The following is a 16,495-nucleotide window of genomic DNA, read 5'->3' as shown; positions in this document are numbered from 1 at the left end:
TATATATATATATATATATATATATATATATATATATAGGCTATATATATATAGCCTATAGGCCTACTCGCATGCATAAGCTGTAGCCTACTGTAGATTAATTCTTTATTGGTTTCATTTATTTTAATCAATTTATTTAATTTAATCAGTGTTTTATTTTAATCAGTGCGACAGAAGGGTTAATACAGTTTGTTTATCTAACTAGCGATATAAAGTGACGTTTATTATTTATTTCTGAATTTTCTCACGTAACGTTAACTTAAACCGTTCGTATTTGCTGCAGTTGCGCAAAGTCACTTGCTCGTGAAAAGGTAAGTTCGACTCCAACATAAAAGTTATTAAAACAGCAATTTGAACAAACAAAGAAGTTATGTAAAATGAATATTTTGTGAACTGTGCGTATTACGGGTGTGAAACACTAGCTCTCGTTCGACGGGTTATATTTCCTGCGTAACTAACGTAAGTCCACCGGCAGGAGGCGCACAGTGGCAGGACAGTAACAGTGGCCGTCGCTGACTGTCTACCTCATCTTTCTATAAACAACCCGAAACGACATCGAGAGGTGGAGCCGTCGCGCTGACAACTGTCAAAAGACCCTTCCTGATAAGAAGAGCTCTTCCGTCCTCACAGCATCTTGTCGTATCGCTTTCGAAACCGTTATAAGCCACATAGTTGGAGCGGGTATAGCGTACATTCCGAGTATACGACGTATCTTTCGCTATTCCGTTATTGCGGAGCCGTTTCGGATGAGCGGTTCGCACTTTGACAGGTTTTGACAGGCTGCATGTCTTCCTGGAGACCCACTGAGAAGGTGAGACGAGCACGAGTGTGTATGAATATATGAACTGAACGCTAGCTTACATTTTCAAAAGCATCGTCTAGTTGCGTGCTTATGAGACTAGTCATGGCATACGAGCTGTAGAAATGATGCTGATGGAGCATTTCAGAGAAATGTGCTACAAACTAATTACACGTGCTACAACTATATGTAGCCTACTACAAATATGTGCTACAACTAAATACTAAATACACGTATTTTCATGCAAAGCTGTATAGCTACATAATGTGTAGTTGTATTCTCATTTGGGAAGTCTGTTTATAATTATTCATCAAAGAACTAACGTTATGCTATTCCGTCCCAGAAAACATTTAATTTGCATCCACGTCAAGGAAGTGAAACAGAATGACCCCGTTTTGCTAAGAAACCTTCCTTTGTGGTCAAAATTGGCGCTAATATCAAGAGAACCGCCAAACTCTCGCAAAGTAGGAATGGAAACTTACTTTGCCTATTTTTTACCACAGTATATAAAGGATTGTTTGTGTTTGCATTGATACTCATGTTAATATATATGTATAATGTAATAATATTATATACTATTTGTTGTTGGCTATACCATAAAAATGATTATTCGCCAAATTTTGGTCTGTAGTAAAAAATAAAATACTTTACTTTTACCTTTAACCTATTATATATATTTATAAGTTTTTTTCAAAAATGTGCATATATTTGATGAAGAGAGGAGAGTGAAAATAGATTCACAGGTCCAACAGTTTACAAAAAAAAACATGTTAATCATGTGTTATAAAAAACAAAACAAATGAAAGAATGATGAACTCGATGAACGCAGCAGAGCTGTTCAACAACACTGTCAGTTTAAAATAGCCATTGGAGGGATTATTAGCTAAAGACGAGGATTTAGTTTTAAAGCACTGGACGTGTTGGATCAAACAGCCTGAAGTGCTATTTACTTAAGCTCTAATGAATCGTTCCTATTTTGCATGACTAAAAGCACTTATTTCTCCACTGAAATGTATAGGTTCTCTTCTGACAGATACTGATATATCTGGATAGCCGTTTAAACGTGGTTATACAGTACTTTGCATCTTGTCTCACCTTTGTGTTATCCTCCAACATTGTCCATTGAGTGGTTTGTAAGTGTGCAGGCATGTTTTTAATGCTTCATGAGAGTATTAGTTGAATTAGGAGTAAGGATTTGTAGGGGAAAAAATAATAGGTGCTTTCATTACAAATCATGCTTATGCTGTATTAAAAAGAATAGGCGATAGGAGCACAGAGTGAGTGTTTGTATTTCTCCATTAGCACAAAACTGGATTCCTAGTTCATTAAATTGTAAAACGCAGTCTGTTGTTGAGACTAACCACAATTATCTAACTAAAGGGACTTAATGTAACTGACTGAAGGGGAACTTGAGGTGTGTGGTTTGCTCCACCTGCTCTCCTTCAGGTAATCTGCTGCTAAAAGCTCCGTCACCCCGCACAACATGAGCCTGCCGTTTGAGATTATGAATTACGCTAAGATTAGTATCAGATTGCGAGAAGCTGTGGAATATTAAATGTCACGTTTATTTTGGTCATCTGATTCACAGTGTATTATTGTTTTCCCATGAGTCAGTAAGGTGTTTGCTAATGAGTCAATGTAATAATAAAGAGTGATGAATAAAGAGTGAACTCATAGTGATGTTTGAGTTATCAATAACCACTAATAAGTTAAAGCACTTTTTACACAATCGATATATTTATGTGTTCTACAGTGATGTCAAGGCGAAGCACAAGGTTAGGTCCCAAAGGGACGACCTTTCCTGATGATGACGCTGCCAGCACCAGCTCCACTGAAACCACTGGCCACGTCTCTTACAAAGAGAGCCCAACCAGGTGTGTTTGTGTGTGCTGGAGCTCTCAGTACATCAGATATATAGTTTGCATGTGCATTAATGGCAGTGAACCTGAGACAGTTGCTTTCCTGCAGGATCTTCAAGAAGAGGACCGGTCGCAAGAGCACAGGCAGTGTTTCCCGTAATTCCAGTCGCGCGAGCAGCGTGACTCCGAAACAGACCGGGCAACGCAGTGACCTCACTGCCACTGAAAATAAGAATGGTTAGTATCTACACACACAGAATCTGCAAAAAAAAAAGTATGTATGTATATATATATATATATAAAATAGAAATAGACATCTATACTGTCACTTTTGGTCAATTTAATGCATCCTTGCTGAATAAAAGTATTAATTTCTTTAATTTCTTTCCAAAAAACAAACAAAAAAAAACTCTTACTGACCCCAAACCTTTGAACTGTAGTTATAATGTTACAAAAGCTTTCTATTTCAGATAAATGCTGTTCTTTTGAACTTTCTATTCAAAAATTGTACACTACTGTTTTCAACAGTGATAATAATAATATATGATTCTTGAGCATCAAATCATAATATTAGAATGATTTCTGAAGGATCATGTGACACTGAAGACTGGAGTAATAATATTGAAAATTCAGCTTTACCAACTCAGAAATAAATTGCATTTTAAAATATATTCAAATAGAAAACAGTTATTTTAAATTTTAAATAATGTTTTTGCTGTATTTTGGATGAAATAAATGAAGCCTTGGTGAGCAGAAGAGACTTCTTTTAAAACATTAAAAAATCTTACCGTTCTAATAATTTCGGCCACCACTGTATATATATATATATATATATATATATACAGTATATGTAAATGAATAAAATCTACCTACATGTATTTTAATTTACTATGAATAATATAATATTAATAAAAAATTATGATATATAATATAAGGAGTATGTAATATTTTATATATGAGTAAGATATACAACATATACAAGACTGTCTCAGGCGTAATTTGCGGGTGGGACAGGTGGGACATGTCCCCACCACTTTTTGCCAGGGTTGATATTGTCCCCACCACTTTTTAAAACATCTCGTGGCACGAATGAACCAATTCTACAAATAAATAAAACTTCTCCAGTTAACTGGCAGAGCATTCATTTCGTTCGTTTTTTAAATAAGAGACGTTGCGGATACTCTCTATTTGTTCTGGTGAAATCACAAAACATAATGCACACAAACGTGTCCCTGCTTGATATACAACCACTGATGAACATATACGAGAAAAAAAAAAAAAACATACGAGTGCGGATTAGAACCCAGAATCTCCGACACTGTTGGCGAAAGTTCTACCACTGGACCATTAATCAAATAGGAGGATCTATGTATTTATTCACACGAAAATTCTCGGCACAGACAACATATATTAGGCTACATCTCATTAAACGACAAATTAAACCCCATGTACTATTTAAATCGATTGCTGGACATCGTAATGTTATTATACATATATCTTAGCATTTTATTAGCAACCCCCACCCCACATGTCCCACCCACTTTTTAATACAAAGTTATGCCACTGGTCTCTGGGTTTCAGGCATGCCTGTTGCTGGATTCTCCTCTGGATATTCCTCTGCCGAGGAGCATAATGAACAACCCTTAAAATCAAACCTTAGTAAGTGTACATTGCTAATTTTTTTAATGAAAAAAATAAATAAAATGGCTGGTTGGTTGGGCATGCTGGTCCTTTTTTGAATTGTCAAGCAAAGAGCGTTGTAGAAATTTTGACAATTTATTTTTCCTTTTCTCTAGGTTTTACCCCGTCTGTAGCAGAACCAGGCTTTGGCATTATGGACGTGTTTCACTCTCCAGGTATTGCATGTTTAAACCCTCGAACATGAACAATCAGTGTTTTTCTCCTGCAGTAGTCATGCGCTCGTGTGTGTGTTGCAGCTCAGGCTCTGGTTATGCTCTACTGGTGGCTGGGCACTGCGTGGTACAGCCTCACCTCACGACTGTCTCTGATCAATGTGTTTCTGCTCAGCAGGTACAGTGCTCTCTGTGTGTGTGTGTGTGTGTGTGTGTGTGTGTGTGTGTGTGTGTGTGTGTGTGTGTGTGTGTGTGTGTGTGTGTGTGTGTGTGTGTGTGTGTCGTTATTACATTAAATATGTGACCTTAAGAACATAGTTGTGCAATAACTCACTGTAACTTTCCTGGGATTTCGAGATGGTCCTCACTGCAGAACATGAAATCCAGGGGGAGGAGTTGGATCCAGATCCAACTCCTCCCACCTTACATATACCTAAACCTACCCATCTCCACCCCCTGATCCCTAAACCCACTCCTAAACCTACCAATCTCCACCCCCTGGATCTCGTGTACTGCAGTAAGGTGCTACTGGGGATTTCCAGGCCTGGAAAAGTTTAAAAACATAAATGAATGAAGTGAATTAATTTGCTTGCTCATTTTTTAATTTTTATTTAAATACTACAAAGAAGCATTTAAGAACATTTATTTTTATTTTTATCACCAATCCTGTCTTTCTCTGTAGATGCACAGCAGATATGAGAAAGGCTATCCTACTGGTTCTCCTTCTCATCTTTCTAATTTTTGGTGAGACAGCTGATGGACACTCTTCTAAAATATCAAAAATGAAACTTACATATTTCAAGATAACACGAGAACCTTCAAGACTGTGTACATGTAGCTGTAAAAAATACTTATGCATGTGTTCATCATCCCTAATAATGTCTCATAGAGTTATCAAGAAACGTTCATTTGCATTTGCCTATTGCAGGAATATGGTACTGGTTCCCGTTTGCTTCTCGTTCTCCCCCTCATGTGGTTGTTTCCAGGACTTCATCTGTCAAACACACAGATGGACCTATGAAAGCAGCTTTTGATGTGAGTAGAACATCTCCAGTTCATTTAGCCCTCAAAAAGCTCCTGTTTCATAACGTTCAGTTATTGCATGTTTCTCTTAAATGTATTATTATTTTAGTAAATGCAATTTTTGCTCTTTTAGGACCAACTCCAACATGCCAGCCTGTCTAACTTGAAGGATGAGATCGCCAGCTTGCACGAAAGGGAGGAGAACCTGATGGTAATTAAAATCTAATCACAATCATTTATGTTGGTGTCTCTTAAAAAGAAATTGTCAAGTCACCTTTATTTATATAGCGCTTTATAAAATACAGATTGTTTGAAAGCAGCTTTACAGTAATGCAATCGCAGTGATGCAAACAGAATTGCATTCTGCTGTAACGCAGCTCTAAAGGAGACAATAGTAACCCTAACTTTCATTATTCAGCTGAAGTCAGTTCAGTTCAATAACTGTAAAGTTCATCAATTATGACATGAGTTCAGTTCAGCTACTGTATCCCTTACGGAAAAGAAGTATACTTCAAGTTCATTTTATGAAGTATACTTAAGTAATGTTCAAGTATATTTCAGTAAGTATACTTTATGTAGTAATTATACTAATATCAATGTGTACTTTTAGTAAACTTGTAAGTGTACTATTTCAATACTGCTTGGGACTAAATTGGCCCACTTTTAGTATATAAAAGTATCCATTAAGTGTACTATAAGTGTAACAGTAGTAAACTTTAAGTACACAACTAGGTTTTTTATTTGTAATGCATCTGCACTACACGTGAACTTATAAGTATACTAGTAGTTTACTATTTTAATACAAGTAGTACATTTTTTAGTTTATGAATGTACACAGTGAAGTGTGCTCTCAGTAAACTACTAGTTTAGTAGTTTATACTGCAAGTATGCTTGTAAGTTTTCTTTAATTGAACATTACATTATACTTATAGTTTTCTATTTATATATTATTTGTGCACTTGCAGTATACTACTATGTTCAAATGTAGATATTATTCTTCTCCTGTGTTTTGATCCGGAGATTCTGTACTAGAAGATGTGTCATAGCGCCCCCTACCGTATAACAGTGAAAACATGGATAGCTGGAAAATTCAGTCAATGGTGGGGAAAAGTAGCCTGACTACGTTAGACTTCGTACTTCCGCTCAATTTCATTCCGCTTCTGTACTCAGTCTGAGACAGCGTAATAGCTTTCCGTTTTCCTCCGGCCTGAAAACAGCCGGCCAATCAACGAACAGAGGGCGGGCTGAGAGCCGTGACGACGTAGACACTGATTGTACCGTGGATGCGTAGATTTACTTCACATAATCTGCAAAAGTCGTTCACAGCCATGTTCACAACGGTATTTCGCTCTATGGTTTTGTTTTCGCATCATACATGTGTTTACAGTGGAAGTTAGATGCGGCTGAGCATGCGCATAACACACGCCATAACCAAACGTTATGTGATTGGCTTACGGGTAACCAATGATTTTAAACTTCAGACAAGTGCCCCCCCGCGAGAAAGAAGACGCTTTTCAATTATGCCATGCCAGACTCTGTCTACGAAGCAAAGCGAAGTAGCAGAGTTTGGTATTACCAGGCTAGGGGAAAAGTAGAATTAGAGTAAATTCCTATGTACACTACCAGTGGACTAGCCTAAACAAAAATTCAGATACGCAGAATTAGAAACATATCTGTTTTATATCAATATTCTAATCAACATTTTCAAACAATGTAAGTTTCATAAGACTGTATATGAAAAACTATGTAAAAAAAAGTATATTTAATAGGCTACTCGATCAAAAGAGTTAACACAACTACAAGCCAAGTATACTTTGAATACTTAATTATACTTTTAAGTATATCTCGATCAAAAGATTGAGTACAAGTACAGGCCAAATATACTTGGACTTTTCTCTCAGTGTAAGTCAAGTACACTTAAGTGTAACTTTAAGTATATTCTTGAGAAGTACATAAAGTATATTTTTTAGAAGTATATAAAATGTAGACTGAAAGTATACTTTCTTATTTTGAGTTTAAAAGAAGTATACTAATAGAACACTTGAATAAACTTCTTTTTCGTAAGGGATATGAGTTCAGCTATAAAGCAGCCCTGTAGAAAACATCCAGCGCATTAAATTAATAATATTAGACGAGACAAAAAATATAGACAAGAAACCCAAACTGCATCAGGTGACAGAAATGGAGGAAAAACAAAAGATCTGTCCTAATTTCTTTCTCTTTGACTATCTGTTATCTCAGAGAGACATCGAACTACTGAAGATGGAGAGCGCCAAACACAAGGTCAAATCTGAGGTGAGGAAACCAAACCTTCACATTTTCTGTATATTAGCAACTATATCATTTCCGCTGACTGTGAAACATCATCCATCTTCCTTTCCACCTCCTCTGTTTCTTCTGTCATAGCAACAAAGCACAAAACAGGAAATTATGTCATCCACCTAATTTGTGTTTTTGTGTGTTTGTCTCCTAGATGCTGCAAACCGATCTGAGGTCTATGAATAAGCAGATGATGAAGTTAGTGTCTTTTCAGCTTTTCACTTTGATTTTGTAGACTTTTTATGTTTAGTCTTGTGCATGTTGCATCATTATTATCTGATCCAGTGATGGCATATGTTGAATGCTCCCTAGTGTTGAGTCTGAGCACGGGCAGCAGATTTCTGAGCTGAAGTCCAGTCTCTCAGATCTTCAGTCAGCTCAAGACCTTCTCAAGGACAGAGTCGATGCACATGACACTCTCAACACCAATGTAAGGACACGCGCTTTTAGCTGGTTTAAATTCAGCGCAGAGATTTGCCTGTGACTGGATTGCAAATTGCAATTACTTAATAATCAAATATTCCTTCATGTCCTTTCTTCTGCAGCTGAGAGCAGAGCTATCCGATTGGCTAATAACACGCCTGAAAGATCCAAGCTCCCTGGACTCAACTATAGTGCTCCGTCCTGAGCTGCAGAGGGCGCTAGAGGATCTGGAGAAACGCATACTAGATAAACTAGTGCAGGAGAAAGAGAGCGGCAGAGATGTCTGGAGGACTGTGGGAGAGACGCTGCACCAGGAAGGAGCCGGAACCGCCACGATACAAGTGTGTGTCGGAGAGAGAACAAATTCAGACTGAAGTTTACATGAGGATCGTGATGTCTTTTAATGGGTGTTTTTTTAATGCATAACAGGATGTGAAAGAAATCGTCCAGAGGGCAATTAATCTGTACAGGGCAGATGGGATTGGATTGGCGGACTATGCCTTGGAATCTTCAGGTACAAATTTCCTGCATGAAAACTTGTTCATTGACTATATTATACTTTCAAATGAATTTTTTATATATATATATATATATATATATATATATATATATATATGTATATATATACACACATACATATACAGTATTCAAATATACATACATACGCTACTGTCTAAACAGTGCTGTTGGGTTTAATGTTTAATGTTTTTGAAAGAAGTCTCTTAAGATCACCAAGGCTGCATTTGATAAAACAACAGGAATAAACAGCAATATTGTGAAGTATTGGCAAAATTGAAAATAACTTTTCTATTTTAATATATTTCAAAATGTAATTTATTTCTGTGCTGGCAAAGCTGTATTTTCAGAATCTTCAAATTTTTATGTATATAAAAAAATATATATATTATATACACCACACTTTTATATGTAAATGCTGTTCTTTTAAAGGTAGGGTAGGTAGGATTTTTATAAAAAACTTTTTTTCAAATTTGTTTAAACTGTCTTTATATACCAATACATAATTAAAATGTAAGTGCTCTGAAAAAGAGAGTTTAAAAATCGAGTGACTGTAGACCTTTTAATCTGCAATAAACACATCTCATTATTTCCATCCGGGACGAAACAATTGATTGGTTTGGGCGACTGTCACTCACTCTCGCAACCAAGGCTACCACCACTGTTGCTACAAGATCTGCCCATATGCGCGCGCACCCGTTTGATTTGAGGGGAGTGCAAGAGAGGCGCGGAACCTACGAAGAGTAAAATTATGGCAGAGAGAAAGAGCATTCAAAATTCAAAGCACCTGCATATGCAGTCAGCGAAGGCAAACAAGGCAAAAACTACTTCCTCGGACCCTGGTTGCCCGCACTCTTGAACGACCTCCTCTGCTTCGCCCTCGACCCCGGACCTGTCCTCGAACCGACGATGCGGTACTTGTCAACGGAGTGTAACGTTAGTCCTCATCAGAGTCAACAATGTTTTCATCATGTAAACTCTTACATGCAAAACACTCTTACACGAAATTCACCTTCATCACAGTTTAACTGATGGTAATGGAAAAACGTGTATCAATGCAACCTGTTTTTAGCTTTGCCTTATGAATATAGCTCATTACCGAATCAAACAAAATATATTTTAAACTTTACCAGTATCGATATGCTAGCTTGATAGTGAGTACTAAAAGCCATCTTATTTGTTTATATTTCTAGTGCTAAAGTTTATTATGTGATTCTGACATGATGTCACTGCATGCACTGCGCTCCTTCCTCTGCACTCGTCTCAGGTAAATAAATGCGTCTTCCTGAGCCTGAGCATTTGGCGTCGCGCGTTCATGTGTTTTGGGGGCGTGGCTTTGGAAGGAGCCCAGAAGGGAGGGGGTGGAGTGAATGGAAATAATTAGCTGTGTTTACAACAGTCGTGAGAGGTCTACAGACACTCGATTTTTATACTCTCTTTTTCAGAGTACTTATATTTTAATTATGTATTGGTATATAAAGACAGTTTAAACAAATTTGGAATGTTTTTTTTTTAGAAAAATCCTACCTACCCTACCTTTAATCTTTCTGTTCATCAAAGAATCCTGAAAAATAATTTCCACAAATATTAAGCGGTACAACTGTTTTCAACAGTGATAATAATAATAAATGTTTCTTCAGCAGCAAATCTGCATATTAGAATGATTTCTGGAGGATCATGTGACACTGAAGACTAAAGTAATGATGCTGAAAATTCAGCTTTGCCAGTTATTTTAAATTGTAATAATAATTCACAACATTCTATTTTTTACTGTATTTTTGATTAAACAAATGCAGCCTTCGTGAGCATAATTCTTCCATAAACATTCAAAAATCTTTACTGTTCCGTACTGTACAAGTCTCATTGTGTGTGTTTGTGCAGGTGCCAGTGTGTTAAACACTCGTTGCTCTGAGACGTATAAGACCCGATCTGCGTGTCTGAGTTTATTCGGCATTCCTCTCTGGTATCATTCAGAAAGCCCTCGTACTGTTATACAGGTAACCCACACACTCTCAAATCACACAAACACAGTTTAACACATCTGACTGTCTAAGCTTCTGTGTGTGTGTGTGTGTGTGTGTGTGTTGTAGCCGGAGCTGTATCCCGGGAAGTGTTGGGCATTCCGAGGCTCCCAGGGTTTCCTGGTGATCGCACTATCTTACCCAGTAAAAATCACCCACGTCACACTCGAACACCTTCCCAAAGAGCTCTCGCCAACGGGACGCATTGACAGCGCGCCTAAGGATTTTGCTGTCTATGTGAGTTGATATTCCAACGTTTTTCTTCTTCTTCATAACAGTGATAAAACAACAGCATTGAGATTCCTCGCCTGTCCTGTGTTCAGGGTATGTCTAATGAGACTGAAAACGGAAAGTTGCTCGGGACATTCATGTACGACCAGGATGGAGAACCCATTCAGACTTTCAAGATTCCGGTGAGTCAAAAATGTCTATTATGGCTCGTTTCCACTGAGCGGTACGGTACGGTACAGTTCGGTAAACCATGAATCGGCTAGCGTTTCCACTGCCAACAGTACCCTTACTTGATAGGCGTGGTGTAGCCTATGCCGGAAAGAAGCGATCGACGTCATTTTCGCGTGAAGAAGAAAGCGACATAAACAACAATGGATGACATACAGCAGATCTTCTTCTTGCTTCTCGGCATGTTTGTCACAAGAAGCCAAGCGCCGACATTAGGTGTTTCTCAATAGCAAGTACGCAAAGTTCGCAAACTCCCGAGCACGCGAGTCCAGTAATTCTGCAAATGCAACAGCGCGTTCTTCAAAGCGTCACTCAGTTCGCTCTGCTACTCCGGTTATCTCTTTATGTACATTTTAGGCAACAATAAAACGAAGTATGTTATAAAACACCACACTGCCTCTTTACGTTTTCATTTAAAGAAATCTTAAACATTATAGCCACACAAATGTGGTTCAGGCAACGCGTATTGATTATATTCACTGCATGTAACGTTAGCCTATTTATAAAAAAAAATAAAAAATAACACAACTCTGCCTCTTTTCGTTTAAATTTTAAAAATATTAAACTTATTAATATGGTTCAGGCAATATGTGCATTTGTACTCTGATCATCTTCACTGTAATACAGTAAAAAATTACAAAACTAAACCCTGTCTCTTTTTGTTAAATTTCAGTTTTATCAATAATAGCCATTATAAAAGTATAAGTAAAAAGTACAAGAAGCTATACAGTAAGAAATAAAGCAAACAATTCAGTCAGACATACAAAGTCAGCGCTCTAGTCTAAAGTTACAACGGTAAAGTTAAATAGCCTAAATATAAAGTTATGAAATTTCACTTAGCCCTCAGTTTGGCCAGGGAACAAATTATAGATTCACAAGACCAAAGATCGCCCGTTAGGTCTACACAAGACGAATTATATCTCATGTTTAACCACTATAGAGACGTCAGAGTCAGCGGCAAACGTCAGAACGGCTAGCCGAGGAAAGGCTGTTCCAGGCGGGGTACATGAGCGCCGAGCGCCCGCTGATCGCCTGGATCTCACAACCTAGATCAAATTTTCATAAATCTTTATAAATAAACCACAGATTTGAGCTTTAAACAACTACATTCTCGCCTGAAAAACTCTTAAAATTACATTTCGTGACACAGTATCTGTAGTATTATATTTAAACTGTATATTAAAAAATGACGCTTCTTATGTTGTCATTCCCCTTGTAGCACGCGCAAGTGACGATTCTCTGTCAACCAATCAACGTCCTGCAGTGAGTCTAGCTCCACCCTTAAGTACCATACCACTGTGCTAGGTACCCCAACGGAAGGGTACCCAAAAAGTGGTACGGTACGGTTCGGCATTTTGGTACCATTCACAACTTTTGACAATGAAAACGGAAATAAATGCATACCGTACCGTACCATACCGTACCGCTCAGTGGAAACGAGCCATTGGTCATACTCTGATAGGCTAGATAAGTTTTTGTGAATTCATCCTAAAATTCTTCCTGCTCTCTGGCCTGTAGGAAGCCTCAGACAACTACAGCATGGCAGAGCTGAGAGTGTTAAGCAACTGGGGTCACCTGGAATACACCTGTGTGTATCGCTTCAGAGTTCACGGAGAACCTTCACTCTTCTGAGAGCCGAAAAGATTCCGAGATCATTCGCTCTTGGTTTACGTTATGCAAAAACAAAACAAAAAATGTAAAGCTCAAATGCACTGGACTCTTATAGAAAGAATCAGACAGCTTCCTAATGTACAAATACCAAAAAGCGCTCGCGTTTGACTGATACCAGAATGAAGATTGTTCGCCCTCTTAAAAAATATTCAGTTTGCATTCCTCAAACATTAATTTTCAGACAAGTGCTGATAGGAGATTTTTGTTTTTTAATGCAGTTTTGAATTAACTGTCGTGATTTATTTATTTTTTATGCAGGAAGGCCAGGCTTAAAGGGATAGTTCACCCAAAAATGAAAATTCTGTCATCATTTACTCACCCTCAAGTGGTTCCAAACCTGTATGAAAAAAAAAGAGATTTTGAAAAATGATGGATTTTTATGGGAAAAAAAAGTACTATGGAAGTCTATGAGGATCATCAGCTGTCTGGTTACCAACATTTTATAAAAATGTCTTGTTCAACAGAAGAAGAAACTCATACAGGATACAGGTTTGGAACAACTTGAGTAAATGAGTAAATGATGACAGAATTTTCATTTTTGGGTGAACTATCCCTTTAAGTTACGTGTAAAATAAATGATTTACAAAGCCGAATGAAGGACAAAAAGTGTCATGCTTAGCTAGAATTACTATAAAGCAATTGCTCTGCCTTTTACATTTGTTTTACCCTCAGCATTGTGTTTTGTAATGTTCATTCACGAACCATATACCTCTTAAGAAGTATATAGTAGATTGTTCTATTGTTGTAATATTTGATTGTTTAGGTATGTCCTTGTGGATCAATACTGTTTCCTTTGAGCAGAAGTTGGGATTGCACTCTGAAACTTATTTTCCGCCCTGGGTGACGAGTACACATGGCTACTAGAAATGTCAGATGGTGTACGTCTCCTCTGCGGGACGGGGGAGGTGTGGAGTCAAACTCAGGTTTTGGGTTTTCAAACCAAAGTGCTCTTGAACGTCACACTCTTGTTCTCTGTGTATATATGTGCTTGATGATGCCGTTTCTGCGGTGCGTTCTCGAATGCGTACTTAAAACTCCTTGAAGGTATAAATATGTGCATCGTTTTATTTGATTTATTATTATTTTATTTTGGCATCCTACATTTCTCATCAAGCTTAATAGAGCTCTGATGTTAATTTGGCAAAGTTTACAAGAAGTTTCTGTAACATTATTTGATACTATTTTGTAAGAATTTTGTTTTTGTTTTTTTTGTTTGTTTTTTAATAAATTTGAGATGGTACACAATATGGTGTGAATGCAAATATTAATGCATGATTTCAAGAGTTGCACACATGAGAAATGTTCATGCACATCTGCATGTGTAGTACTGCACTGATCTTTCCATGCTTCGTTTCATTATTCATGGCTAAACATCAGCCAGATCAATTAGTTTTATACACAGGCAATTCAGCAACATACTTTAGACCTAGATCAAATTTAATTTGTCTTCAAATTCTACCTGCAATGCACATTTTTGTTTTATGATCCTGCAAGTTTGATGAAATTAACAAAATATAAGGAAAATATTCTAGAGCTACAGGTTTTATTTTACTATACAAACACACACACACACACACACATATATATATATATATACACACACACACACACACTGTATATATCATAGAAAAATAAAAAGCTCAGAGGAAAAGGCATACATTAACTACAACATAATCAGTTATTAACATTCCATTGGTTTTCTCTTATTTTTGCATGTTCATAATTTCTTTATATGACAGCCTGGCCAAAAATTATGTCTGCACAATTTGTCAGGTTTAATTGCGTTATCACAAATAAAACAATTGACTCCAAGCACAACTACGTAAATGAGCAAACCTTTATAAAGGGTGAAGATGCTAAGGCCAGACATCACTTTTGGCCACTACTGTGTGTGGGTGTATATATATATATATATAGACACATATATAATTGTATACCTCAATCACATACAATAGTATCTAATGCTAAAAAGGTGGCAGTAATAATTTCACTCACGTTTCTCGTAAGTTGTTTTGTCTCTTCATTCCCTTGTGGACACATCTATACAAATCCCAAACAATGGTAGGAATCCGGTTTAATTTACCCATGACTGACCAGAGAATTTCAGCACACCCTCGCAAATGCTTTGTTCTGAGAGGCTGACGCTTCACTACATTACACCGCAGGGATTCATTTGCTTTTCTGATTTATAAATGAAATTGTTCAGCTTTCTTCTCTCGAGGGTCTAGATTTCTGCAGCTCTAACGGGTGAACAACATCAAACTATCTATCAGCTCAAGCAGTGGTTATAGATGTACCACTGTAGATGTCTGCTAAAACACACCAGTTTTAGTTCTTGGAGGTTTTTCAAACGAGTTCAATCAGGTGTGTTTGTGAAACCACTGAGCTAAACTACCCACTGATTCTCAATTCATTCACACATACAATGCTGTTTTTTTCTCACAATTTTATTTTCATAAAAGATGTAAAATTGAAAGCAAAAAAAAAAAAAAAACTAAATAAATTAAGTGGATCTAATAAATACAGTATGGTTAAAAAAAAAGAAAAAAGTAAGATGCTATTGTCTTACAGTACTGACTACCATGATAGTGCATCAAAGAAGAAATTCTACGTTACAAAAACAGGAAAACGACAAATGCAAATGTTTCATGTACAGCTATTACAAGGTCTTAAACATAAAATAAACCAATTCTATTTTACATTAATTATTTACAGTTACAGCTGGGAACTTTCCATAGGCTAAAAAATGTTTCGATTTGTTTCTTTGAATATACAAAACACACATCACTGATTTCAGTGGGACACTTTCATGTGAACATGCATGTGATCTGCAAAAGACTCACTCGTGTACAAAACGTCCAAGACAGACACACAAAATGATTTCATATGGAATGCTGTGAGGGTGAATATATTTTCTGGATGCTGGTGTTAGAACACAAAGAAATTCATTTTTAAATCTGTTGTATCTCTGACCAATTGGCCAAATATCACATGCACACACTCAAACTCCACTCAAAGTGAAAAAACCTCATTTACATGAATTTGATGTCTAAGAAGCCACAAAAATAGGTAGTTTTCACCTACAAACAAAAACTAGTAAAAGTCAGAAAATCAGGCATATTCTCGAGTGTTTAAAAACAGCAGATTACATATGTTCACAAATGGATGAATCATCAAGAGTGAACATTCGAGGTGTAAAACAAATTAAAAAAAGAAAGAAGAAGAAAAAATGAAAAAAACTAAAAGTCTTAAAAACTTGACAAGGCACATTGGAGCCAGACATACTGTTACACAGCATCATCAATGGTGTCATTTCCAGCTCAGTGAGCAGAGGAGCGCTGTCAGTGCACTCGAACCAGTGCATTTTGGTCTCTCTCCGTGTTTCCCAACTTTTCCCTCAGCTGGAAAAGTCGACTGTGCAAAACGCATTTCAACTACTGCCGTCTAAACGTTTCCTGACGTGCGACTGAACTGGGACATTCCGAATGATATAGCAGTATTTATGGGAGTATACAGTATGCTGTATTTTATGATCAACATTCACTTGTGCTG

General features: G+C 37.0%; 1 protein-coding gene across 1 annotated transcript; it reads left to right on the top strand.

The window, feature by feature from the left end:
• Positions 1-495: 495 nt before the first annotated feature.
• sun2 (Sad1 and UNC84 domain containing 2) lies at positions 496-14,188 on the top strand. The gene is made up of 18 exons (XM_084127691.1): positions 496-811; positions 2,553-2,673; positions 2,768-2,895; positions 4,240-4,317; positions 4,455-4,514; positions 4,596-4,689; positions 5,194-5,255; positions 5,440-5,546; positions 5,668-5,745; positions 7,776-7,829; positions 8,008-8,051; positions 8,166-8,283; positions 8,399-8,617; positions 8,706-8,790; positions 10,674-10,789; positions 10,883-11,050; positions 11,137-11,226; positions 12,791-14,188. Exons 2-18 carry the CDS (start codon positions 2,555-2,557, stop codon positions 12,902-12,904), a joined length of 1,734 nt encoding a protein of 577 aa, XP_083983817.1. The 5' UTR covers positions 496-811; positions 2,553-2,554; the 3' UTR covers positions 12,905-14,188.
• Positions 14,189-16,495: the final 2,307 nt, after the last annotated feature.

The sequence above is a fragment of the Abramis brama genome, assembly GCF_963993115.1.
Source record: "Abramis brama genome assembly, chromosome: 11".
Taxonomy (NCBI): domain Eukaryota; kingdom Metazoa; phylum Chordata; class Actinopteri; order Cypriniformes; family Leuciscidae; genus Abramis; species Abramis brama.
This window is presented reverse-complemented; position numbering and strand designations above follow the sequence as displayed.